Source organism: Diplotaxodon limnothrissa, linkage group LG23 (assembly GCF_057381915.1).
Source record: "Diplotaxodon limnothrissa isolate DT_005_m linkage group LG23, D_limnothrissa_male_GT1.1, whole genome shotgun sequence".
NCBI lineage: Eukaryota > Metazoa > Chordata > Actinopteri > Cichliformes > Cichlidae > Diplotaxodon > Diplotaxodon limnothrissa.
In genome coordinates, this window is record NC_140617.1 from 13,736,242 (window position 1) to 13,763,547 (window position 27,306).

Genomic DNA, 27,306 nt, shown 5'->3' on the forward strand with positions numbered 1-27,306 from the left:
CCATCTTTTATATACAGTCATAGTGTGTTTTCCAAAGTACAGCTTTTACTAAGCAGCTCCCTGTGCAGCATAAACTCATTATAAAAGTGTTTACTGTGGTCCCAGAGCAAAGGTGCTGCAGGCCTGATTTCTTTTTGAATTCACGACTTGCCCTCTGCTGGCCATTGAAAAGAGTGCAGTTCTGCAGGATTTCTGCACTGGCCTCACCATTCATCCCATGACAACCAGTCAAGACAACAATACCAGGGCTCTTATTATGAAAGTTCAGTTTCGACTGTTGTTAGCTAGCATAGCAGACATGACGGTAAATCCTCTGGACATTTGTTTGGGGACCAGGAAATAATTTCCAGATAAATCTCATATAACACATCATAAAATGTTTGTTGACTCTGTTGACAAATTTAGGTTTAAAAAGCATTTTCCACCACAGGTTACGCTTCTCATACGGTTGCTACGGTTACTTTTACCTCCACAGGATGACAAACTTACAGTAGAAATATTTTCAGTACGTGTGGTATTATTTCTTATTTATTTGAAGAAGAACGGGCACATCATGGCCACTACCAGCACAAACGTAATGAAATTCTCTGAGCAATGCTGCATGAACATATTCACAGACTGCTCACTTAGTTGCCTATGACAACATTAGCAGCAGAAACTGTGAATGCAGCTCAGCTTTAGGCATAATTAAAAGAATGTTTCCTTCGCTCTGTCTGCTGGGTGCCAGGTCGTGTTTACCTCTGCTAGCAGTTTTAGGACACAGAATGGGTTATATTATGATTCACACATTTTCAAGCCTATCTAAAACAAACATCAGGTGGCTGTATGTACACTTTAATGCTGCAATCACTCCTCCTCATCATAGTTTAAGAAATTTAGAAAGAAGTGAGCTCGTTAGATCTCTGCAGTGCATCCCTGCATGAAGATGGCAGCGTGACGTTACAGCAGCCCCCACATAGCACACCTGAATATCTCTGACACTCCTGCTTCGCCAGTGCTTCACCACAGTATTATTCAATCCTACTTTCTGTCCTGATATACAGTGTGACTTGAGAGATCATAAATATACAGACAAGTTTGTGCCTTTCTAAGCTGTTCCATAATATAAACATGTCATAGATGGACACGAAATATGTTCTAGACAAATTTTAAGAATAATCAAAGAAGACTCAGATAGAGATTCGCCATTAAAGATGAGGGGAACATGGAAATGTTCACATAATCAACAGAGAAAACAGATGGTGTGATGAGTAAAGGAGGCCATCCATGTCCAACTGGAACGGCCATCTATGAATAGATGTGGTGGCCTATGACACCAACTATCAGCCACATATATATAACGCAGTCCTGAAATCCCTTCCCAAGCTCCGCTCCCACCTCAACCGGGGTGACCTTAGTATCTCACATCATGGTAAGGTGGGGCAACAAGTCACAACCACGTGATGTCAGGCCTGCCTCCAAAGTGACAGCTCCAGTAAATTAAATTCCTTCGACTCCCCATCAGCTTTTAGAACTGCAGACGTATTTCAGATGAGAAATATCTTCAAGAATCTAAAACTCAAATACTTGAGGCTTTTTCTGCTTGATATCACCATCCTTATTCTGAAGATCAAAAAGATCAGACGTGCATCCCACTTTGCAACCCACCTTCCCCCCACCATCGCCTCTCAGGCTGCATCTGACATAATTAAAGTCATATGTGTTGTCACAGATGCTCGTTCTACTTTGTGTTGGGATTTACGCACATGGAAGGAACAGGAGGTCCCAGAACAAAGGCCATGATGGGAAATTTAAATGACTTTACAAAGCCTGAAAAAGCAATGGGATCTGAAGACTTTAGGTTGAAAACTGCTAGTTTTTCTTGACCCGAAAAATCTATGATAGAAAGAGAAATGTGGGAAATAGTCTACCTCACTGTTGAGTATAAAAATGTAATCAGATAAAGTAACAACTGTAAAAATGAAAGCAGAAACCCAGACTGCCTGAGGGTTATTGATGAAAATTACAGCCAAATCTGTCTCACTGGCTTCATCTGTCTCCTTTAACATCAGATACGAAAACATGCAGTGAATTTTCACAGAAAGCAGAATGCTGAAAATCATCCTTACATGAAATCAGCAGCACTTACAGCTCATAAATAACATGGTAACAATAGGGTGATCATTAAATAATGAAAAGGCAATAAGTACCACGTAGTATCAAAGTAATAAATACCAAATAACCCCGTGACAGCTTAAAAGCGATTATATGTAATTCACAAAATTAGGAACTAAAGGACAGCTTTGCCCCCATCTCTAAGGGACAAAACATCATCTATATCTGCCAATTTATTCTTTCGGCCACTACTGACTGTTTAGACCTCTCTCAGTCAGTAAATAGCAGCTTCACTTTAACGCTCTGCTCTGTGAAATGGTGACATCTTACAAGTATCTAGGGATCATTATAGATCAGAATTTGTCGTTTAAAACTCACATTCAAAGGCTTGTGTCTAGTTAAAACTAAAACTAAGTTACTTTTTTAGAAATCAATCCTGTTTCTCCCTCCAAGTGAGAAAACACTTGATTCATGCAACTTTTTGACTTTTATTGGATGAAGGTGACCTGCTTTTTATGAATGCACCTGGCCAATACCTAAAGAGGTTGGATGCTGTCTGCCATTGTGCTTTATGTTTTATTACTGGCTATGGAAATCGTGTACATCATTGTTCTTTGTATGCTGCTGCTAAATGTCAATCTTTGTATATTGTATATTTGCAGATTTTCCCATTGGTTGGTCTTTATCTATCAATCTCCTTGGGCTGGTTCCCTCTTATTTATCTGTTTATATGTGTAAAAACCACAACCAATACAGCCTTTGTTCTCACAATATCATACAATTGATTGGCCCAAAAATCAGAACAGAATTAGGGAAAAGGGCTTTTAAGGGCTTCACCAACTGAACAAGACCCCAGTATACTTTGGCTCCTCCACTTGGGGAAGCAACTTAACTCATCCTCAATCCAGAGTGACTACTCCAGGTCGTGGCGGTGCTGATTCTCATCCCAGCTGCTTCACACTTAACAGCAAACTGGCCCAGTGTGAGTTAGAGGTCACCGCTCGGTGAAGCCAGGGGCGAGGCAAGACCACTGATTCCAGCATCCTCCACCGAATAGCTCAAGAACAGAAGGGCAGCTCTGACCCAGTTCAGTGCCCACTGGGGCCTCGCTACGGTTGAAGGCATGCAGGAATCTCCAGACGACACCTCAAGGGACGCAATGAAATCCTTTCTCCAAGGCAAAAGCCCCGTAGACTGGTTAGGCAAACTCTCAAAGACACTCAAGTATTTCAAGAGGTTAAAGCTCTGGTCCAGTTTTGCTTGACTAGACTGCACTCCTTAATTTGAGGTTTACTTAACAGACAAACTCTACTCTCCAGCACCCAGGCTTAGACCATCCCAGGCAGGCTGATTTTCAAAGTAATAATGTGGTGATTAAATGTTAATGCTGTGACTTCTTACTTGTAAACACTTGTTTTCTGTAGAATAATTATAAATAAATTAATAAATTAGCCGTTTGTGTTTTATTTCATAGTAATAGTAGATTACTCTTTCAAACAAGTTTATTATTCATTAGTTTGGAGAACTATCTGTGATGCAGTAATCACTCTGTGAAAATTCATGTGTTTTGCAGCATTCACGGTCCTCCTACTTCCTGAATAAAAAGCGTACTGTGCCAGGGTTTAATGCTTCAGGTCCCGACAAACCGTCCGCAGGTGAAGCTGTGACATGCTCGGCTGGCAGCAGCAGATATGAGGTGTCAGTCAGGACAGGTGTATGCAGCTGATGGCTGAGACTCCTGTCACTGTTTAAATGAGCAAACCTGAGACACTGCAGACAAAACCGCAGGTACTGAGTGTCTGACTGACCGCCCCCTCCTTTGCCTGTCAGGCACCAGCGATGAAACAAAAAACAAAAACCTGAGAGTGTCGCGCTGAAAACACTTTAATTAGACGGGTGGCAGTCGTCTATTAAATAGAGTTCACCACCTGTGCGGTGACTGATGGCATGAAAACAGAATGTTTCCTCTTTTCTCAGTTTTTCGCGATATTACGTTTTTTTTAGGAGGGTTTAAAATGTATTTGAATTCAATTACAAAAAGAAGCTGAATAGCTAATGCAATTAATTCCAAATTCTTGGAAATTTATTATTTAAAACAACAGACTGAGTCTAATTAAAGATTTAATCATGCTTATAAAGGCTATATTAGTGCAAATAATAAAGGGATATCTAATCTACTATCAGACAATCTCTACATAACTATATTAAAGCGGGCGAAATAAGTTAATATATGGTAAAAAAAAAAGAAAAAAAAAAAAGAAGACTGGCTAACTATATGAAGGTCTACCACCTCAAGCTCAGGCCTGTGCAGAAACACAATGTGATCCTTGTTTTAGGACTGTAATGTGATTTTGTAATGGATGTCAGTTTATCAAGGTTATGAACCCACAGAACAATTTCATTTTAGTGCTACTTCAATTAGAAATGTGTTAACTAGAATCAAAAAGGTAGCTGTTTGTTACAAATTTGACTGATAGTAAAAAACAAAACAAAAAAACAAAACCCTAAAACTAAAATACCTAATTTAAATAAAAGATTTACTAATACTGGGAAAAAAGAGATTTCATATCATAGAGAAAGAACCAGTAGAACAAATATCTGTATTTGAATGAACATTAGATTAATCTGAAAACAGGGGATTGTATAAAAATGGATATAATTTAACGCAAATTTTTAGTTAAATCTCATGAATAAAAGCTGAATGTCTGCACTTCAAACACATGTTCTTTGATTAAAAATCCACTGTGATCATATGCAGACGCAAAATCACAAAGTCATACGTCATTGACGAATTACTTACTGACCGAACTCGTGTGTGTCTGCAGTCTGCCGTCAGCCAAAATGTTAACAAGGACACTTTCGACTGTTCAAAACCTACAAGTGACTCAACAGTGTTTTATACTGTCTGTATTTTCCCTTATTTTTAACTGCACCTGCTAGGATTGTGGGGGCAAAGCACACAACGACCAAATAACAAAAATACAGTTCGAGTGAAGCGACTGGTAAAGGGTGGGTGGTACAGTGACATTAGATGCTGGTGTGTAAGAGAAGAACCATGCAAACCAACAATAATGTGCCTGCTGCTTAAAGGATACTCCCTTCTTTGCTGGTTTCTTGCATGCTTTCCATCCCTGGAAGGGCAGCAGCTACACGCCGAAACAGCTGAAAAACAAGAGCAGAATAAAGACAGGGTCACACAACACTTAGCGTCTAATCTAATCCTAATACATTTGCTGATTAGCTCAGGTGGTGGCATATTAGGGTCAAAAAAATAAAGGTAAATACAAAATAAAGCATATTAGTTGTTATTACATTAAAGTATTACATTATTAATTGAAAGAGCTGGGGAAGGGATAAATAAATCCTCTGAAAAATATGAGCTGGGCCACTCCACATCAAGGAAATCTAAACAGAAAATGTGAGTTATGTTGTCTGAGGCAATTTTCCCAAGGCAAATTAGATCCGGGTGAGAAGCCAGACAAGGAGCGAATCAGATAACCCCTTATTAAAATAAATAAATAAATAAAGTAGAGGCTTGGGGGTGAGCCATGCCTGTTCTTTAGATTGTGCCACTGATGTTTGGCTGCAGTTTATAACAGAGCCTAAACATGTCTTCAGTCCTGAACATTTCATCAAATGTAACAAATTTGGACGTGCCTGTAAGGCAGAAAATATTCATTGTATATCACGTAAAAATTTTCATTAAAATTTCATTAAAAATATTAAAATTATTATACACAAAAAAGTCAGCTGACAGTGATGGGCCAGGTTGGAGGATTCTTCATCGAATTACTCTAAAGTCACAAATTTGCAAATGATAACACCATTTTAAAATGACCCCAAATATCTTGTCGGCAATCTGTGACAAGTTACACCCCGATAACAAATCATGTTTATAGACCAGTATAGGTAATAAAAATAAATGCCTTCTGCTGTAAGGCTGGCACAGCCCAGCAGCTTGTAAAAGGCAGGACTGTGACCTTTATTCGGCAGGTCTCACAGTGCTCTGTTCAGCGGTGCCATTTCACTGTTAGTGCCCAGAAATAAGGTGAAGAATAGCCTCCTCTGTCTCCGCTGCTGTGTGGCGAGCGAGGCGCCCGCCAGGAACACCATTCACTGACAGACACAGTGCAGCTTCCCTTCATCTCACTGCTTATTAACTTCACAGACAGTCATTGTTTCCAACAAAGATCATCTGTTCAGGAACAGAAACACCTTTGATGAACCAGGCTATGCTTCTCTTTGTATCTGAAAGCCCTAAATCTTTTCTAAACATTAGTGTTAGTAAGTAAATGTCATTTAGAGAATGAATGCAGAGCTTTGCCTTGGTAGCAGCAGCAGGGCCGAGTTTTTGACCAACAGTGCTAACAAATGAATTTTTCGATAAAAAACAGCTTTATTGCACCATTCTCTGTTTTGGATGTGAACACACTGCAGCTAAAATAAACATGGAGGGTATAAATATGGAGGAAGAAACACTCCATCCTCATCAAGTGAAGTTTGCTATGATTCAGCCACGGTATTACAGGAATAGAGGCATATTCCAGTTCGGTTTTCCAGTTAGCTTCACCTCAGCTAACTGGAATCCCTAACTGGATCTCTGGATCATGTTTGTGCTGTTGTTCATGTGTTAATCGATCAGAATTAACTATTTAACAGTCACACTGCCAGCTCACCACTTACAGTATTTTAATGAAGAAATAAATAAAAAGAAAAACATGACAAATGTCTGTGGTTTCACACATGAGCGAAGGGAACAGGCACAGCAGGTCATAAGCCTGGTAACAAATAATAATTATATTAAATAACTTGGCTTGCTGTGCGGGTAATTGTACTGAACAGACTGTCCAAGAAGTGGGAGCTTCACCTTTGATGAGTGAAATTCTGGGATTTTATTTGGATGTTGCTGAGCACTAATTAGCAGGTATCTGTGTCTGTGTGACGCTCCCATACAATCTTAATAACAAGCTTAATAACCAAGCCAGCAAACTTTAGCATACAACTCAGCACTCCACCCTAAATAATATGGTCACTGCTGTCTCCAAAAAGCCAACATGCCAGTGGCCAAAATGCTCCCACATGCAGCTACAGATGTGGAACGATGAGGCCTGAGATGCTATTTAAGGATCCAGGATTCAACATACTGAAACCTGAAGACTGCCAGCAAGGCACGTTGAATGCAAATCACGTATTAAGAAGGAAATCGGCCGTGAAACCGTTTTATGAGACAGGAAGTCTCTTCTGCGTGTTTATCAGACCTCAGGGACGCACACAGTGAATGTAAACAAAAATCTCCACGGGGCACCTTTAAGCTGCCCTCCATCCAGGCAGCTTTTCAGTGACTGCACCTGTCACTCACAGGGAGAAATGGCAAACGCTCAACACAAGGCTCTCTCTGAACCCACTCACCTGTTTGACGTTGTAACCCGTCTTGGCACTGGTCTCTATGAACATGACGCTCAGCTCTTTAGCCCTCTGTTCGCCTTCCTCGATTGTGATTTGCCTGTAAATGAAGAGTCGTTTCAATCAAAACACTGCAGATTGGAGATAATAATACACTGTTTATCTGGACACAAAGCCAAGGCTAATTTTGTCATATTAACATTCATCAAAGACAAATGGATGCTGCAGAGAGACTCACTGTGAAGTGCACGATTAGCAGCTTATTATTTTAGGCTGTGAGGATACACCAGGCTTGGCTAATGTGCTGAAAGTGATTAATTACTTTGTCCTGGGAGAAATTAATAACAGCCAATTTGCATTACATTTTAATGAATCTGGCAGCGATTGTTTGGCTCTCGCTGTGAAACTGAGACTGTGTCAGGTGTCCATTAACACAAACAGAGAGATCAGCTCAATCCTGCTGACTCCACAGCCTCAACAGCCAGCAGGTTCGTTAAGACAAGCGGCTTAAATCGGCCCCGGAAAACTAGACCAGTCTGTCCTCACAGAAAGCATTGTTAGGTGTTTACTCCGTTAAAAACATCCGACTGATCTCTTCAAAGCTTCAAACACGGCAGCCTCATATTTTACCGCTTCCTGCCTCTTTCAGTAACGTCACGTTTGCGCAGAAGAAAGAGATTCGGGGATAGAAATAGAAGTTCCTGCAGCGAGAACAGAAAACAGTGCACTAGAGACGTATTTACATAATAACACCACCTGACAGAGTTGCACCAGAGCTTCTGGGACTATTTCTGGATGCATTTGTCTGACTTCCAACTTAAACAACATGGTGCCTTAGTCATCATCAGACAAGCAGTTGGAAAGAAAAGTGCGTGATGGATGTGGGATATGTGGCATCCTAGCAACGCTCACGCACACTTGAAAAGCACTACAGTTGTAATCGAAATGACTGACATCAGCTCTCTCTCGCGGCACAGATTATCCCAACAATAATGTCACTCACAGTAATCAAATCCCTTCACAAAAGCACTGATTTGATCATTATTTCCTTTTCATTAAAATACACTTTACCAGACCAGGTGATTCTGTATAGACTTTTGGATTTTAGGTTTAACAGTGAAGCTGGGAGAAAAACATGCACCAAACAGCCTCAGGGTGGATACCAACAAGTGATGGTTTTGTGGATTTTTTTATGGCTTTCTGCTTGTAGTTTGAGTCAAATTGACCAATCACATTTGTGCAGGATTTGGAAGAGCACGCAGGGAACCAGTGCCCGTATTGGATAAGCAGTTTTGGTGACAACTGGTTGAATGAGGCTGAACTTTTCAGCTCAGTTCTGACATCAAGGGTCAGCAGGGCGTGGCTGTGGCTTAGAAGGTAGATCAGGTCGCAAGATTGGAGATTTGATCCCTAGCTCCTCTTGTCTGCATGTCAAGACCTGGTTGGGGGTAAGATGTAGGATCAAAAACATAGAAGAAAAAAAAGGGACTAAAACAATGTGGTGAGCTGCTTCCTGTCTTCACACCAGGCCTCGCATAGCTGAGGCTGCCTGGTGTATGATGCACACTAGATTTCTCTGATACAGAGCTCCTGGGGATGTACGGTACCTAAACTCTGCATACTTTATCTCCCCTAAGCACTAAGCACTGTGAAAAGCTCCACCACACATGAATAAACAAAGCAACAAACACAAAGAGAGCCCGGCTCAGAGAGGTGCTCCTCCTGATAATCATTTCATCACACCACAGCACATCACCACACATGAATCTCTGTTTCTCCTCAAGAAATCTTAAAAAATTTAACAATGACTTATTTTAAAATCGTTGTAAAGGTAAAAAAAAATAAAAATAAAATAAAATAAAAAAAAGGGGTTTTGCAACCAGAGGAGTCGCCCCCTGCTGGCCTAAAAAGAATGCAGGTTCAAGGCTTGCATTCACATGAAGTCCAAAATATGGCTCCACCAAACTAATATTGATGCTTTTCTTATGCCTACATGGACACTGTAGTCAACTAGAAACTAAAGCTGTTTGTGGAAAAATGATTTTAGTTAACTGAAAGGAAAAAAAAAAAAGTCATCTAACAAAAATGATGTGCACATATTACATAGGAAAATGTTCAGTGTTAGTCACAAATTGCCTGAAGAGGCTGAGAACAGTCTGTACAGCTGTCAGTGAATTTCCTGTACAAAAAGCTGTTTGCATTGTAATATATTGTATAATGGTAACAATTATGGAGTATCATCTGTTGCAAGTCCAAGCACATAAGCAAGAGATAGGACACTATGTAGTATTGTTTCATTAAGATTTTGCTGGTTGAAACTGGAGCACTAAAAACCTGCAGGGTTTCAGATTTCCTGCACTGATTTCAACAAACTGCTGTCAGGCTTGGAACTACTGATTTACCTAAGCACGCTGGAAGAGGATGGTGAGGTGATGTTAATGCACTGAACAGCCTTTACTTCTATACCACGGAACATTTACTGGAAGGCTTTAACGTCCACACTGCATTAAAGGAAAAACTAAACTGCACCGAAGCTAAATTATCATCAAATTAAAGACAAAAAGGTTCAGTGAGTTTAAGCACTTTAGCTGGAGGCACACATTTCTAAAATAGCTTGAAGCTTATTAAACATATAAAGACATCACCTGAAATTCCACCAGCTGAAGATGATAAATATACTTCTTACACTGCGTGGGATAATTTATGTGTGTGTATACACCACTGCAGACCTGCAGCTCCCACGCAGTCTCAGTGTAACCTCAAACCAGAGCTTTTTTACTTCGCCTGTTGTTTTTGTGGCCATGAACCTCTATTGACAGGTCCAGCGAGACACATTCTGAAAGTTGCAATCAGCAGCATTTTTTCCTGCTTCCCCTTCACAGTTACTGACAGGCTGAGAGTTCAGACACAAACATGCCAAAGGGAATTTCTCTCTAAGGCCGTCAAAGTTGCTGCTACTGCATGCTAAAATAAAGCTGGCCATAACATTTAAATTACTTGATTGTGGAGGAAAACCCAACATTCAGTAAAGTTTTGTATTTCACAAATGGAGAAAGAAAGATAAAGACTTCCTGAGTATATTTACATTTAATCAGTAAATCAGGGGATCGGTTTTAGTTCTCGCACCCATGTTTACAGACAGAAACTTACTCTTACGTTTCATTCGTTACCACGCTCAATGTCAACCTTCCAGTTAGCAAGCGGTCATTTATAACCATTTATAACCAAAGTTCTGTTACTTTTCATAGCCTTTTGTTTCCCCACAGGAACTGACCCTTCCAGTGGTGTGGCGGGAACAATGGGAAGCACTGTGAGGTCATTTATCATTCAGTCAAACTGGCTGTGGTTCATACAATCATGGGAAAAAAAGAAAGTTCATCCTCTGTCAGTTCAAAGGTTTTACACGTCAGGACACAATAAAGAATTAGCCGGTCCCTATCAGGTCTTAGAATTAATGTAAAAGTAATGCAACAACAAATGACACACGTGCCTTTCTCTTATTTTGTATACATGTGTGTACATATATATATTTGCTATTTATTCCTACTGTCTACTTTTTATATTGTATTCCGGCACAGCTGGTGTGGAGCAATTACAATTTCTTTGCACATGTACAATGACAATAAAGGGCTATTCTATTCTATTCTACATTATTTATTTAACAAAAACTAAACCAAAATACAGAAGCAGTGTGTAGAAAAACCTACTACAGCATGTAGTTCCCTGAGTCATGTAGACTCAGGGAACTAATACTAGGAAACTTAAACTACGAAAACAAACCAGGAATTACGAACTAGAATTTGGTTAGGAACACAGAGGGAATAACAGACAGCATGAGACACAGGAGGAGAGCACAACTGGGAGTAATCAGACCTAACAAGACAAAGACTGTCAAAGTAAAACAGGACGTATAACACAGAGACGCGGACTTGACACTGAGACAGAAGCATGAACTGTGGAACAGGGAAAAAAAAGCACAGGGAAGACATGACACGGACACTGGGAAGATACACTGACTGAAATTAGAAGCTAGAACAACAAAATATAACCTCAAGAGAACTATAACCATGAATAACAAATAATCAAGAAATATAGATTAAATACAAAATACTGGGTCACACCAAGGACATACCAAGGACACACCATGACATTCTCTTGGAGATTTGTTGCTGTGCTTGGGATCATTGTCCTGTTAATTACCCAGTCTGCCTCACATTTGACTCTAGAATAATTAATTAATATTTATTTGTATGAGGTGAACATGCTAACCGAGGCCCTTATAGTCTGAGTTCTAGCTCTTTCATTTTTTCCAGTTTCTTAGAGCATAGTGTTAACACACACCTGAAATCTCCAGACTAGCAAACCACCAAAACTTCAGCTTGGCAGATAACTCATGGGTAAAAATTTTACTAAGGTATAAGGTATGCCCACATTGTAATGTCACAGTTTGCTGGATGTACTTCTTGGACTTCCTGACAACAAATGCTTTTATGTAAACAAAAACAAAATTAAAAAAACTGTATAATAATATCATCAATTTGGTTATTTTAACTGATATAACAGCTTGGCTGCACTAGGCTTTGTCTCCGTCTGTATTTCAACACATACTCTGCATAAATAAATAACATGTAGTGGGTAAGTTAAATGTTTTGCACTTCTAAATGGTTTCAGAAAAAAAGGCGGAGAAAAAGGCAGTAACTTTCTAAAAGACTTGCTGGTCATTTTCATTCAATTTTCACATCACATAGTTTTTACCATCTGAAATTGATCTCCAGCCTGCATTTTATACACATCAACACATTTTTGCACCAGGACAAAAGTAATTTTATGGTTCAATTCTCTCTTTATTTTCTCCTGTCCACTAACGTATATTTCTGCTCCATGTCCTCTCACGTCTACCCTGTTTTTTTTTTCAGCCGGCCCACTTGAAATCAATCTCAGGTTTATTAAACACTGCGTCTCATCAGCAGTTTCTCACCTACTCTTTCCTCCACAGACACAGTCGGCAGCTTCATATAGAATATGAATAAAAATGAATTCCCTCATGCACACAGCTCATGATGCTCAAGTGTCCCTACCAGTGTTGGGACTAACGCGTTATTAAGTAACGCGTTACAGTAACTACGTTATTATTGTGGTAACGAGCACGGTAACTAGTTATTATGCCAAAATCAGGAACGCGTTACTCGTTACTGGGATTTAGATAGGGTCGTTACTCGTTACTTCGTGTGGTGGCATCGCGGAGTTTCCACAGATTCAGTAACATTAGCAAGTGGTGGAGGCAGCAGGTGGATGAAGGAAAAGGGACGCAGAAGCAAAAGAGACCCGAGGCGGCCGCCGGTCCAAGTGTGAACTGAACTTCAGGTAAGAAGTTATGACCTGCAGTCTCTCTGGGTCAGATATAAACCAAGTTTAGGTGGAGTTTATTTTCGTTATTCTGACTTTTTCCGTACTGCGTGCTAGCTAGCATGACGGAGTTTCTACACAGCTGGGTGGTGCTATGAAGTTAATGATGTTGAACCTTATTTTGTTCATAAGTTATTAGAGTTGCCAGCCGTCCCGTCTGGTATTCAGAGAAAATATTACGCGTTTCTTATTGAGGTGAAAAGGAACAGTTTGTCCCGTAATTCAGCTACAATGAAAAAGACACACAGCTGGAGTTATTCTGTGTCTTTACGCTGCACAGCTGCCTCTTCTTCTTTCATTCTCCCCCCTCCCTCTCCCGTTTCTACTTCAATCATGAAAACTGATCAGTGATCAGCTGATCGGCTCTCTTGTTTGTTTATCGCCCACTTTGCGCCGAAAGAGGAAACCAGCGGATGTCGCGCTAAACAACAGCAGCACGTTTAAGCTTGATCAGCTGCTGTTAGAATTTATTTAATATTAATTTCTAGTATCAGCTGATGTTTGCTGGAGCCACAGCTGTAAAAAAAAAGCTGCTGGTCATGATATGGTTTGGTTATCTGGTGAGAGGGAAACATGAAGATGAAACCAGGAGATGTCCTTACTGAAGCATCAGAGCTGAGCAGGTGATGGAGAAACAGGTTTACCTTTTAGGTGACATGAATGAGTTGAAGGGAAGTTATGAACTGTTTCTGAGAGACAAATAACCCCAGGATCCTTTTTTAGGTAGCTGACAGCTGGTAACTGTGCAGGGGCGGATCTAGCAAAGTGTGGCCAAGGGGGCATGTAGGGCATTAACAGGGAATGGGGGGCACAAAGAAATACTTTTCTTTCTTATTCTCATTTAAAATGTCTAGCTTTTAAAAAATAATTATCTGAATCTTACAACAAACGATTGATAGATTGATGCATATATACCATCAAAACAGTGTACATCACTGTCACAACAGTGTTTGTTTTCATTCAAAGGCTTTATGATTTTTCCTATAATGGTGGGCCAGTTTCTAGTCAAAATGCCCGGGCCAATTTTCTTTCCCAGTCCAGCCCTGTATGCAGCTCATCTGCAGTCTGGTGTTACCTACATCTTCCTATTCAGAAGGCAGAATTTCTGAGTTCTGAGTACAATCGAAAGCACCACGACTGCAGTTTTTGTGTTGGATGTAAAAGGCGCACATGACTCTGTGACGTAGGCTAGAATCATGGCAGCAGTCAATGACGGTCCAGGCGTGGGATTTCTCTCGTGGAAATATGCACGTTATCATATCCTTTCTATTGGTAGGTGGCACAGTGCACTTGTGGCAAGTAAGCAAGCTAGAAGACTGGCAAAGTTATGGAAGAAACACATTAACAAGAGAATTCTGAGTAAAACCAAAGTTACTTTCCCTAGTAACTAGTTACTTTGAAAGTAACGAGTAACTTGAAGTAACTGAGTTACTTTTGAGAGAAGTAACTAGTAATGTAACTAAGTTACTATTTTAAAGTAACTTACCCAACACTGGTCCCTACAGACGAAAACACTAAAGCAAGCAATAATTTTCCCTCTTTGAAGCAGGCTGTCTGACAGGAAGTCCTCCGAATACAGGAGCCCCCCCCCCCCCCCCCCCATAATCACTATAATAATAATACTAATAATAATAGTAATAAGCATAGCCAGTTTATTTCTCATTGGGGTGGCGTAAATATTTATATAAGATTTTTCAGTCCAACATCTAACATCAGCTGGCTGCAACATACTGATGACCTCCTCAGGTATGCCCCGCCTTTCATCCTACAACAGCTGCAGTTACAAAGCCATGGCATGAAGGCGTCACAACCCGCATGGTTTATTGACTTTGAAACTGATGGAGCAGCAGCTGCAATGGGCCTATGCAGAGGAGCAGCCACACTCCTGTGTGGAAAGATCAACCCTGACTGTCATATTCACCGCATCAATCTCAGGTCAGAATCTGTGATCCGTGCTACTGTAGAACACATCGCAGACTGATTCATTTTCACATTTCTGACTCTTAAACTCCAAAAGACTGTGGCTGATCTCGGTAAACAAACAGGGTCACCTCCTCTCCTGTTGGAAGGTTTCCAGATGTGGGCGTTCCAGGAAACCCTCCACAGAAAAACAGAGCTAATCCATCATCAAAGCAGGCTGCTTTCTTGGGAATTTGCGGTAGCACATTATTTACTTTTTCTTTACAATGTTGTCGGTTCTAGCCAAATCTGGCCAAATGATGGTAAATCCTCTGATAAAAATGCTTATTCTCTTTTATCAGAGGATACACCGGATCATCCTTTATAATTCAACATTCATGAACACCAATGTAACTGACAAGATCTAAATTTTAACTTTTGCATCAAACTTGCTTGATTTCAGTTTTGTCTCTCCAACAAAGATCTGTTCATTAGATCAGAGCGACATACCTCTTGTCTGCCAAGTCTGTTTTATTGCCAACAAGCATGATTATGACATCACTGCCTCGCTCCGTTCTCACATCATCGATCCATTTTGATGTCTGCTGGAAAGAATTGACATCTGTTGAAAAAATTAAAATATAAAAAAAAAAAACTGTTAAAAAACTAACATCAGACTCAAATGACTGACATTTGATTTGATTTTTAAACATGCGTGGTAGTGCCAACACAGGTGCCCCACAGGAAAATCTATTTGTATAATAAAAAGGATTGCAATAAATTATAAGGCTGTGTGTCCCATTTACGAAAATGTATGACATTTTATGATGTTGTTTATCATAAAATAATGCAAAAAATGTTCTAGGCAAAATTCGAGTCACTATCAGACTGTGTAAAGATTTTTCTTTTTAATCCACAAGACAAAATATGATATCAGATTATTTTCTAATTTTGCTGTAGACGATGTATTTCTATTGAATGGGTGACAAAAACACGAAAACGTAATTCACTTTTGGTTTTCAGGTTTGATAACGAAAACCTAATAAATGATGATTTTCGCACAAATTTTTCATGTTTTTCTTGGAAATTCACTGTTTTTTTCTAAAATATTTCTCATAGATTTGTTTTATTTTTTCTCCCAGTGTGACATTTTTTCAGCAAAGTTATACTAGTTTCTCCATGTAATTATTGATTACTTAATAATTATCATTAGTCAATCATTTCTATTAAATTTGCCACTGTTTTCATATAAATTTATCATTTCAGTCTTGAATTTATTTATTTTTCTCCTTTTTGGTTGGACTTTTGTAGTTTTTTTTCCCATCAGTGTTGGAAAATATGTAATTTTGTAATTTCACTGTGAAAAACAGTAGTAACAGTTAGAACCTCACTGATAATCTTGCATTAATAAAGAAGATTTACAGTTTTAAAAATGACTCCCGGTCAAAAAATATTAGCTGGTAGAGGGCGTATTGAAGTGCACATGAATATGGTTAGTACTGTATATGGAAATATACAATAAATCAACATACAACACAGCTACTTCTGGCTCTGGAACATGTTAAGGTTGCTAATAAATTCCTTTGACCTTGTCGGGTTGAATGAGTATGCATGCTGGCCTGCATGTAGATAAAGGGTCATGTTGTATTCTTGGACTGGGAATTTGATGAGACAAGACTCCATGTTTTTTTCAAGGTTAAAGAGAACATGGGTTAAGGAGGAGTGGATAGTGTTTTTTAATAAAGCGGGGTTAAAATTAATTTCCTACATGCTGAGTGTCTCAATTGTTTTCTCTTTTGGACAGAAAACATGATCCAGATAAAGCTACACAGTACAAGGAGAAGCAAAACCAGAAAGAAATATGTTGTGGAGAAGCAGAAAAATGGTTGTTGTTAAGGGTGGAAAGATAAATCGGAACGTGAAATGAAATCTAAGTGACAAAAATTTTGCTCCTATTTGTTTCAATCACTTTTGATGGGAAATATCGAGATGAAACGTGATATTTGTAGAATCTGATTGTGGAAATCCAACTGTTTTACAAAATAAGATACAAAATGTGAAGTAGGAATGACTTCAGCAGGTGTAGCTCAGGGTCCTCCAGCCAAAGCATCCGATGGCCTTTATGTAAGTTTAGAGCAGCTCATTCTTCTGTGAGCAGTACACAGAATAATTAAAATTGGACAACACAAACAATGAACTTTACTCTTCAATAAGATTTCACAGAGTCAGGTCTTAACCACCTGTTTTGCTTCTCGGGTCGATATGAGGTCACTTTTCAATGCTGCCATTTTCAATTGAAGTTAAACATCTGGCTGGTTAGTGTTAATAAAGTGCAGCTTCAAATAAACTCTGCTTGGACTTACAAACAATTCCGTCTTCAGGAAAAACACCTGTTAGCCTTGAGTAACGTTATCTTTACCTCACCTGTTCCTTGTTGCAATCTCTAAACCAATCTCTAATATAATGGAGAACTTCCGTTGACTTCCTGTTTCAAAGGGAGTGCCGGCAAGCTACTCCAGAAGGGGCTTTCTGAAGCTTTTTGATCAAAGTAGTTAAGACACTAGATACGGTTCACTTTTATTTCTTTTAATTGGAGTAAAATACCTTAATGACATCACAGCCTCATGAGCCACTTTAGAAAGTGAGAAGCAGCAGAGATTTTATAGTATCAGCCTCTAGATAGCATCAACCACCACAAAGAGCTTCTTCTTCTACACACCTGGACATTTCTGATGGACTTTGACTACGCTCCTAACGTCTGTTGGAGTTATCGTTTGGAAACAGGAACTATTAAGGGAGCCTACCCTGTCATAAATCCTTAAAGGCCCAATCAGCATGCATTAGTTCTAAGTTTTATGAGCACTTTATGAGCAAATTTAAGCTCCCTGTAAGAACAATTAAAGGACATAAGCCTCAACATATTATCTGCCCACTAACCATTACCCAGCATGCCTTTTAGCAGAGTAACTGCGGCATTATTAGTGTTAATAATTAATAAACATAGACAGGCTATTGTGTGCCATGTTGTGAAAAGAGCTACCTGTACAGAATTAATGCATCATATGATTAGAGCTGTGAGTATGAAGGGTGCACAGTTAATATAGGGCCCCTCTCAATACTCTGCAGCTCTTCTGCCTGCAGATAATAAAACACATTTAACCCTCTGAAAAGCCAGTGGGTGTTTTGTCTGACTCTGCTGTCAGTAAAGGGAAAAAAGCAAATATTGGAACAGTTTATCAAGAGTTCACCATCTCAAATTTTAATAACTAATATATCTTTGTTGCTCTATGCACCTGTTTTCCTTTCTCACTGTGTTTTTTCCAGTTTGCCAAAAGACAGCTACATGGGAATAAATGATGCCGCCGAGTACACCAGCGACGCTAAACGGAACAAGACCTGTTGACCTGGAGGAGACACTAAGGAGATGACGGGGCTGCAGAGCTGGAGCTAAGAAGAGGAAACATAAACGGTTCCAGCGTCATATGGGGAAGGAGAGATCCTCAGGCAACAAGACTGATGAGCTCAGAGTGCTGATTAAGACACATGGGTGCAGTGTGATGCGCTTCATGGAAACATGGCTCACACACACACTTCCTGGACCACAATGCAGCAGTACTGGGCTTCAGAACGGTTACTGTTGGTGCTGTTTACATTCAATCAGCTGAAGCAGAGGTAGCATGTGACCTATCGAGGGATTACGTTTGTAAATGTGCAGTTTGACTAAGATCACGCCTGTCTGTTTACATCTTCGAGGTTTACACTTATCTCCATCACTCTCTTTACCATCCCTTTTAATAAATACATTCAAAATACAGTATCCCGGTACCCTTTGCACAGCCTTTTGCATGCTTAACATTAAAACTGTGACATATCAATAAAAAAGAAGCAGCAATTGCACTGACTTGTGATGTCGTAGACCACCACGGCCACGGTGGAGTCCCGTATATAGCTGGGGATGAGGCTCCTGAAGCGCTCTTGTCCTGCTGTGTCCCAGAGTTGCAACCTCACCTGGGGTTCAGAGAGTGAAAGCTGAGGAGGCTGAGATCATTCAGATAGTCAGAGAGCCTGAAAACAGTAAGCTCCCCCCACACACGCAAACATTCATTATTTATACAAGCAGACCTTTCATTTCCAAGATCGTACAGCTGTATGATAGATTCTCTGAGATCAGCAGACACATTTAAACTAGCAGGACTACATGCAGTCAGACAGGTCGTTGTTCCACAGCTGAACACAATCACAGTTCACACAGTTTCTGTCTGAGGGAGACTAACATTTAACATCTCTCTCGTGACATGATACAGCTGTAACTTACCGTTCGATCTTCCAAGTACATGGTTTTCGACAGGAAGTCGATTCCAATTGTGGCCTGGTTTAGGGAAAGAAGATAGCCACGAATCAACATCACTCCAAATATTCAGAAAAGCAAACAGCGAGGAAGTGAATCAGCCACATTAAAGATGCAAAAGGTGAAGAAGGGGACAGACTCTTCATGCAGGCATGATCACATCACCCTCATGTAGGGGATGATCAATATCCACACAACATGGTGAATGTTCAGTTTTATCGCACTGCTGATTCAATTCTAACTACTTACAAGTTTCTAATGTCTAGTGATTCATCATCAAATACAGACACTTGCAGAAGGTCACGGTGTGTCAGCATCACCCTGCAAATGTTCACTTAAATAATAAGAACAGCTGCGTTATTTTACTCTCTGGTCGGTTGTTTTAATCACAGCTCTCATCGTACATTTACACAGTAACAGCAATCTAATCATTTCCTTATTGTGTCATAAGGCAGATGGCAGTGTGTTCCCTCTTCAAAGGATGTTTACTCTCCGCAGCCAAGCCCACAGCTTTCTGCTTTGCTGCCTGCCATGATATCATCAGGTGCTTTGGCTCAGACAAACTGCATCCAAGAAGTCAATATTAAACTGCAGACCTGAGGTTGGTTCTTTTAGTGGATTCAATGGGCTGAAAAATGTACTTTCACATTGAAAATTATGAGCAGGGCTTCGTTTAAAGATATGCAATTACATTTGTGAAAAACATTAATTTTAGTAAGGCATTCATCTGGGAAAAACTATCTAACTGACGCCATCAAATCTGCTAATTTTTATGTAGAATAACTTTAGGATATTTATTGAAGTCAGGCAGAATTTTATCTTTCTATCTGTCAGAAGTTACAGATCCTGAAAGGGCAGAAGCTTGGTCGTGCTTTTTAACACACAGCATTTTTTCCATTATTTTTGAGCGCTCATAGCTTCATAAGTATAGCAGACATCTACATGAAATGTTCAGGGCTGAAAAACGGACTTGATCTCTTTTGGAAACTGCAACCAAATGAATTTTAAATCTCACCCCAATTGTCAAAATGTCTTTTTTCCTTCAGAAAGATTTGAGCATCAGTACCACAGGATATCTCATAGTTTGATTAAGTCTGTGCTCTATGTAGAAGTAAATCATAGTAGCAGGACAATCTATGGATTGGATCTATAGCTTTCCAGTGCTGTGATAAGTTAGCAGTTTCTGCTCTCGTCTAAATATGATTTAACCTCATATTTAATACATGTTTGTCTTCTGCTCACACTGTGTTTTACAATTTTCTAATAGTTTTTACATGCCCACACTTCATTTTTACCACAAAACTGAAGCTGCTCTCACTGAAGAATAAACTGTGACTTCTGTAGTGAATCATGGCTTGCTGAAAAGCACAGCTTGCCTTCTTTCAGGAGCAGTTTTTATTCTTTTGATATCAGAAAGGTAACAGTAACAAAACGATAGCTTGGTTGCTTGAACGTCCAACAATACGTCAGGTCTCAAAAGCTTAATGATTTGCAGTCAAGTTGGAGAACTCAACCCAATTCTGTTGGGCACCATGCATCTTTAATATTAAGAATAAATTGTTGATGGATATGGATGAGCTTAAAAAAGCATTCAATTACAGTGGATTTAAAAAAAAAAAGATGTACATCCCTTGTCATGCAGCACATCCAGATGTTTAGTTTCTTGATTTATACGTGGAGGGAAGAGGGTGTAAAAGGTTCAGTAGTAGCTGGCACAACCAGCTACTACTAAGTCTGCAGCTGCAGCTTTGAGGTGTCTGACCTCGGCCTGCAAACAGGAGTGGCCAGTTGGAGCCGATACTGTGGACGGGTGACAGGTCTGGATCAGAGGATGAGGATGCACACAACAATAATTGTGCTGATCTCTAAATAAGGAGCCGGATGTATATATTGTGTTTTTTTCTGTGCTGAGCAGCTCTGCGGGGTGCCCACTGCCCACTTTGACAGAACTGGGCATCAGCAGCTTGCTCACGCACTCGTTTCCTTGGTAATGCCAGCTACCACAGTGGACTAACTCAGAGAATCTGGCACAAAGGACAGGATGTCATTTATACTGCTGCTTTAGACCCACTCACATCAAGCACTGCCAGGATTAAACTCACCAGCCTCAACAAATTCAAATTATAAACATTAAACATGATTAGAAGTGAAATCTAAAATACCCCGCCCATTTTCTTTCTGGAAGAATATCTTTTATATGCACCAGCATACCGAGGACGACACCAGATTCAGTTTGTGGAAGCTAGGTGAGGAGCAAAACAGCAAAAATTTCCTTTTTTAGAGACGACTCCCTTAAAGAGATAAATAGCCTCCATGTGAGAACAGAAGGACGTCCTGAAGAGCTGATATAAGAAGACCGGTCGAATCCAAGACTAAAAATACCAAGCTAAAGATGAATGTGGTATACTAGGGGGTTAAAAGTGTCATTTTTTAAAACTATCAACACAGACTCGCTTTTAAATTTTATTTTATTTTATATGAGAAAACAAATGCTATTATATATTCTTGAATTAACTTGAAATTGAATTAAATTAAATTGCATTAAAAGAATAAAGATGTTTTTCTGGGGAAGTGGCAGAGGTGCTGTAGACTCTTCTTGGCCCTAGTTTTAAATATAGAATCCCACATGGACAACTATACATGAGAAGGATTAGACCACGAGAAATTATTAATATCCCTTTTAAATCTTTAACCAGCGCGTGTCGTTGGAAGACAGACGAAGCCTTTACAGCCCATCCTGCTGGCATCTAGGGATGAAAATGAATTTAACGGATCGGAGAGAGTTTGGTGACATTATATTTTTAAGTAGTTTGTGTGCTAGTGAATTACAAAGAAATAAACACTGAACAGAAGAGACAGAAAATTACTGGTTGCTGCCTTTATGTTTGTAGAGAATCTGAACATTTCTACTTTCAAGGTCCTCTGTCTGGCAGGGACGCAGCTAAAACCCGCAGACCTCGAATCACAGCGAGCAATCACAGCGCTGCAGTCACAGACATTTAAGAACACAAAAAATCCAACTGCTCTTAAGTTTCTAATAGGATGACAGAGTGCATCTATGATGAAGTCTTCATTCTCACTCAGCAGGCTGCAATAAATAGAAATTAGAGCTTCCTGAATTTTATTAATAATATTAGAATCAGTGCACTCATAATTTTTAGTCATTAACATTAAATTTAAGATTTAACCCATGTTTCAGTCCTGGAGCAGGGAAGAGGAAGACGTTGAATTTGAAGTGCTAAATAAGAGAAGACACGGGAGTAGTTCATTGTTTTGCTGTAAGAATGAAAAATAAAACCAAGCGGTGACATCTTCAGCTTGTTTGTTCTATCAAACCCTGAGTTTTATGTGTCGGCAATTCAACTATTAGCCAGTTTAAAACCAGTGCTCTGCTGACTCTGTAACTGCACAGCTCCAAACCTCCTCTGACATGAACATCAGCATTGAAACTGTGTGCCAGGAGCTTCATGGCACGGGTTTCACTGGCCGAGCAGCTCCTGAAGGTGTGATGCGACAATTATTCATACAGTTTAGAATAATAACTTTATGAAAAAACAAAAAAACAAAACACTGAATATTTTTAAGATATATCAAAGTGTCAAAAAAGGTCACTTTGTCACAACCTATGTACAAAATCTATATTTACGGTTCGGTTTGACAAAGGTGGTTTGGATTAAAACACAACAGTTGCCACTTTTTTTATAGCCCTGTTTGCTTGGTCACGTGGCTGACGAGGCTGTTCCAAAATTTAGGTTCTGCAGCCTCAAAGCGTAGATGCCTCTGGATTTAAAATTAGAGCCTGTATCAGTCAAAAGGCCCTGATAACACGATTCAAGAGACCGACTGCTGGAAGGTGGTCTCAGCAGATTTGTTATATAAGCAGGAGCCTGGCCATGAAAGGTTTTAAAAGCAATTCTGAATTTCACTTTAATTGTTAGCGCTTTGACAGACTGGCGACCTGTCTGTGGTGTACCCTTTCTCTTGCTCTGTGACTGGAGGGACAGGCTCCAGCCCCCAGAGACCCTGAATTAGATATGTGGAAGAAAATGGATGGATGGATGAACAAATTTGGAATACTGATGCCAAAGAAGCACCAAAAAAGTAATATGTCAGCTTCTATCCATCTGTGATTAGACCCTCCCCACGACACCGAATATGAATTGTCCAATAAATCAGATTCACCCCTTGCTACACTAAGCAGCTGCATATTTGGGCACAGCAGACAGATGCAATCACAGCCTGGCAGTCGGGGCTGAGTGACAGCTCCACCACAGCCGACAGGAGCGCTCTGCTCCCAGAGGCCTCTGAGCCCTTTAGCATGTGCTACCAGGCGGTGCGGACGCCTGCTTCTGTCTCTCTCGCGGCTGGATGGCTGCTTGATGGGAGGCTGCTGCTTTAGAGGCAGCAAATGTAGCTCACCTCGCTCACGTCCTCCTGCTGACTAAAGCCACCGCCACGCTCGGTTTCATCTTCCTGATGGCCCTCTGTCTCTGACTTTACTTAAGCTCTTACTTCAAAAGACTCAACTGGATCTGCTCAAATCTAACGCGTGAAAATAAAAGCAAGTGAAACCACGACTTCTTAAATCTGCTCATCGGGACAGATGTCTCCTACGGGCTGTATTCTTATCGTTTTTCCACCCTCACCAGGCAAATCTAGCTTCCCCGCTGAGCAGCCGCATAAACACTCACACTCAACTAATGTGCGCTGAATTTTAATTAATACTCCGTTGTCTCTGGAGTTGAGTCTGCAAAATCATTTACAGCCCTACCTGTCACCGAGCCAGGCGGGAAACAAGAGGCATTAAGACACGGGCAGAGGAGGGCAGCAACCACACACACACACACACACACACACACACACACACACACACACACACACACACACACACACACACACACACACACACACACACACACACACACACACAAATGCATCTGGGGAAGACTTTTTAGCTTTGGCTTTGATCTGTGGCTACATAGTTGAGGTTGTGGCATCTGAAACAAAATGGTTAATACACTAGCTTTAAAAAAGAAAAAAAAAACAAAGGAAAAAACGCACCATCAACAAGGACTTTCAAATGATTTTAGCTTGTGCACAAATTTGATAACCTGATTTTTTTTTATATTTCTCTCTGCCTGCTGCCATTACAGCAGAGAGGGGCAGAGACTGACAATAAGCAGATTCTATCAGCCCAGCATCTGTTTGCCTACCATGTCTGAAGAAGCATGGGGGAAGGAACGGTGTCTGTCCATTCAGGCACCATAAAGATGGTACAGTTATTTTTCATCAGAAGCATGTCCACCCCACACACACACACACACACACGTTTCTCAGAATTACTGCACTTAGCACCGACTGTGACGGCTGTTAGATTTCAAATTCATAATTTCTCCTGCTGCATTCAGAACTCAAATCTTCTGCAGTGGCCTTGATGCAAGGCAGCCTTTTTCCAGAGGGCCCTGGACTGTGCCAAAGCTGCCTGTTGTCTCAGATTCATAGTGTTTATGGAGCCATGAACAAGAGACCCCCCAGGGGGTGGAGGGTTTCCAGCTCGGTGATCTGCTTTTAGTGTGGATCATGTGGTCCTTCTGGCTTCACCGAGTGACGACCTGTACTCCCGCTGGGGCGCTTTGCAGCCAGGATGAGAATCAGCACCTCGCAGTCTGAAGCCATTGTTCTCAGTCGGGTGAAGTGCCCACTCTGGTTTGGGGATGATGTGCCTTCTAGTATCTCTAGGTCTTGTTTATGTGTGGGGTGAAGAGCGTAGATGGAGATCTGCAGAGGTTGCACTGGTCTGTTATGGTGAAAAGAGCAACGCTGTTGATTTACTGGTTGAACTACATTCCTACCAATCACCTATGGCTGTGAGTAGTGACTGAAATAAGAATGTGTCAGACGGCTGAGAGCCGCTACACCTCCACACTGGAACAAGCAGTGGAGTGGTTCAGCTTCTAAATAGGATACTTCTTAGACGCCTCCCACCTGAGGTGTTTTTGGAACCCAGGGAGGAGACTCAGGGGAGTCTCAGCTGGCTTAAGAATGCCTTTGTCCCCTCCCAGCAGGGCCGCAGAAGGAGGCCAGTCAAGTTTCTCTCTTCCCACAGGAGGAAATGGAAAATGTTGCAGGAGGAAAAGGCTTTCCTGCTTAGCCTGCTGATTAGTGACAAAAAAATGACCTCTTATAGCTGTAGACAAAAAAACAAAACAAAACAAAGACAGTTGTCATCTGTGTCACTGACATCTTTGTTCCCTTTGCAGAATTGCAAAGGACTTTCCGAATTTTGTTCTTGAAAAGCACCATGTAAATAAATAAAAACCTTATCCCCCATTTAGGATTGTCAGTGGTGGATGGACCATAATTTCTGTGCTGAAAATTAAATGTTTTCTTTTCACACAAGCAGTCCTATGCAGACCTTTCTCAGAGCAGGCAGCCCACTATTTTCTGGCAGAGAACTACAACCTCGGAGATCCTCATCCCAGGTGATTCACACTCCTCGGATCACCCACTCTTAATTAAAAGTAAGTACTACAAAAACTAGCTTAAAAGCTATGGAGTGGCATTTGGATGAAGGTAATTATCCAGAGGATTTGGCATGTTATTAGCATGGATGAACAAACAAATGAATCCCCTTTTCCCAGGACACACTAAGACGTCATAAAAAAAACTCCACAGCCAACCTTAGCCAAATATGAGCTTCTTCCACTGCAATTTGTGAGAATGAAACTAAAGAAATGACTGTGCACCACGGAGACTCAGTAGCTTAAAGACCGAAAAAGACATGAGCCCCAGCAATCAGTGTGAAATGTCTGGCTCTGTAGACTTTCATGACTTATGAGTTTAAAAATATAAAAGGATACAGAAGCAGCTGTGAAGACGCAGCATCATAGAGCTAACACAGACAGTTTAATCCACACTCAATGAGCCACCCAAATCTCATTACAGCACAGCACAGAACTAATGCGAACACTGAAGAATAGAGACTTGTCGTTCTCCCTTTTGGAGGGTTAGCAAAGAAAACCCACCAACATGGATAATATAATAAAATGGATAATGTCAAACAGCAACATCATCTCCCATCAATATCTGTCTTTAATACCTTATGTGGTGTTTATTCAATTCATATAAAAATTACATGGAAAACATGGTGGACCAGACTGTTACTATGATGAACTACTGGAGAGTTCTTAGTAAATTATTTAATTAGTAGTAGAAATATATGTATATATGTATGGGAGGGGTTGTACTATCATGGGTGAAAAGTAATCTTGGAAATCAGAACCAAATTGATAACATTAAAACTGTGACATGTGGGGTTCCTCAGGGCTCTTTTTTAAGACCACTGCTGTTTATTTTGAACATTAATGACATCTGTGTAATTTCTATAACACTGCAAACTATCAGATGACACCAGCGTAATTTACTAATTTAAGGACTTAAATTAATGAATTAAGTAAATTAAAGACCTGGTTTAAATATATGCTATTCTGTTAAAATAGCATATAAAAGAAAAATAATCTTAAGTTAAACTATATACATGATATTTGGAAATCGTTCAGCGCACAGCAATAGGAAAATTATGATAAATTACACTGAATTAGAAAAAGTAAATGAAATTAAATTTCAACAATAAACTATGCTGGGAACAATACATCAACAAAATTAGAAATAACATATCTAAATCAGTCACAATACTATATAAGTAAAAGTTTACATAAACCAAGAATCACTATGCAGCCTGTTCCTTCATGCTTCCATATATATGGCATATTGTGTGAAAGTATGGGAAAACATCTACAAGACAAATATTCAGCTAACATACATATACACATGCATACATAATCAACATACATATTACAAAAAGAGCCGTAAGAATCATTAACACCCTCTAACTCACCATTTATGAAATTTAAAACACGTCAATTTAATGACTTATTTGAGCCTAAAACAGTTCAAACTATGTACAGAGCAAGGCAACATGCATTAACCGCAAATATTCAGAAGTAGTTTGCAGTCAGACAAAAACACCATGCATTCAGGATGTTTCATAATCTAGCTGTTAGAACCAAGTGTAAAAATTACAGCATTACAGTCAAGAGACTAACCACTGTGAAATAACTGCACAGAGGAAATCAAAATCTGTTTGTCATTGTACA

General features: G+C 40.0%; 1 protein-coding gene across 3 annotated transcripts in view; it reads right to left on the bottom strand.

Moving 5' to 3' along the window:
- The window catches only part of rab6ba (RAB6B, member RAS oncogene family a), a 63,933-nt gene that overhangs the window by 4,584 nt on the left and 32,043 nt on the right, over positions 1-27,306 (bottom strand). The window contains exons 3-7 of one of the 3 annotated variants that reach the window (XM_085347227.1): positions 19,118-19,171; positions 18,705-18,831; positions 15,313-15,424; positions 7,504-7,597; positions 5,190-5,256 (exon numbers count right to left, since the gene is read on the bottom strand). In XM_085347227.1, the coding sequence (XP_085203353.1) occupies positions 5,190-5,256; positions 7,504-7,597; positions 15,313-15,424; positions 18,705-18,831; positions 19,118-19,171 (454 nt within the window). Of the gene's footprint in view, positions 1-5,189; positions 5,257-7,503; positions 7,598-15,312; positions 15,425-18,704; positions 18,841-19,117; positions 19,172-27,306 lie in introns of all 3 variants that reach the window. The other 2 variants (XM_085347226.1, XM_085347225.1) reach the window with 2 other exon arrangements.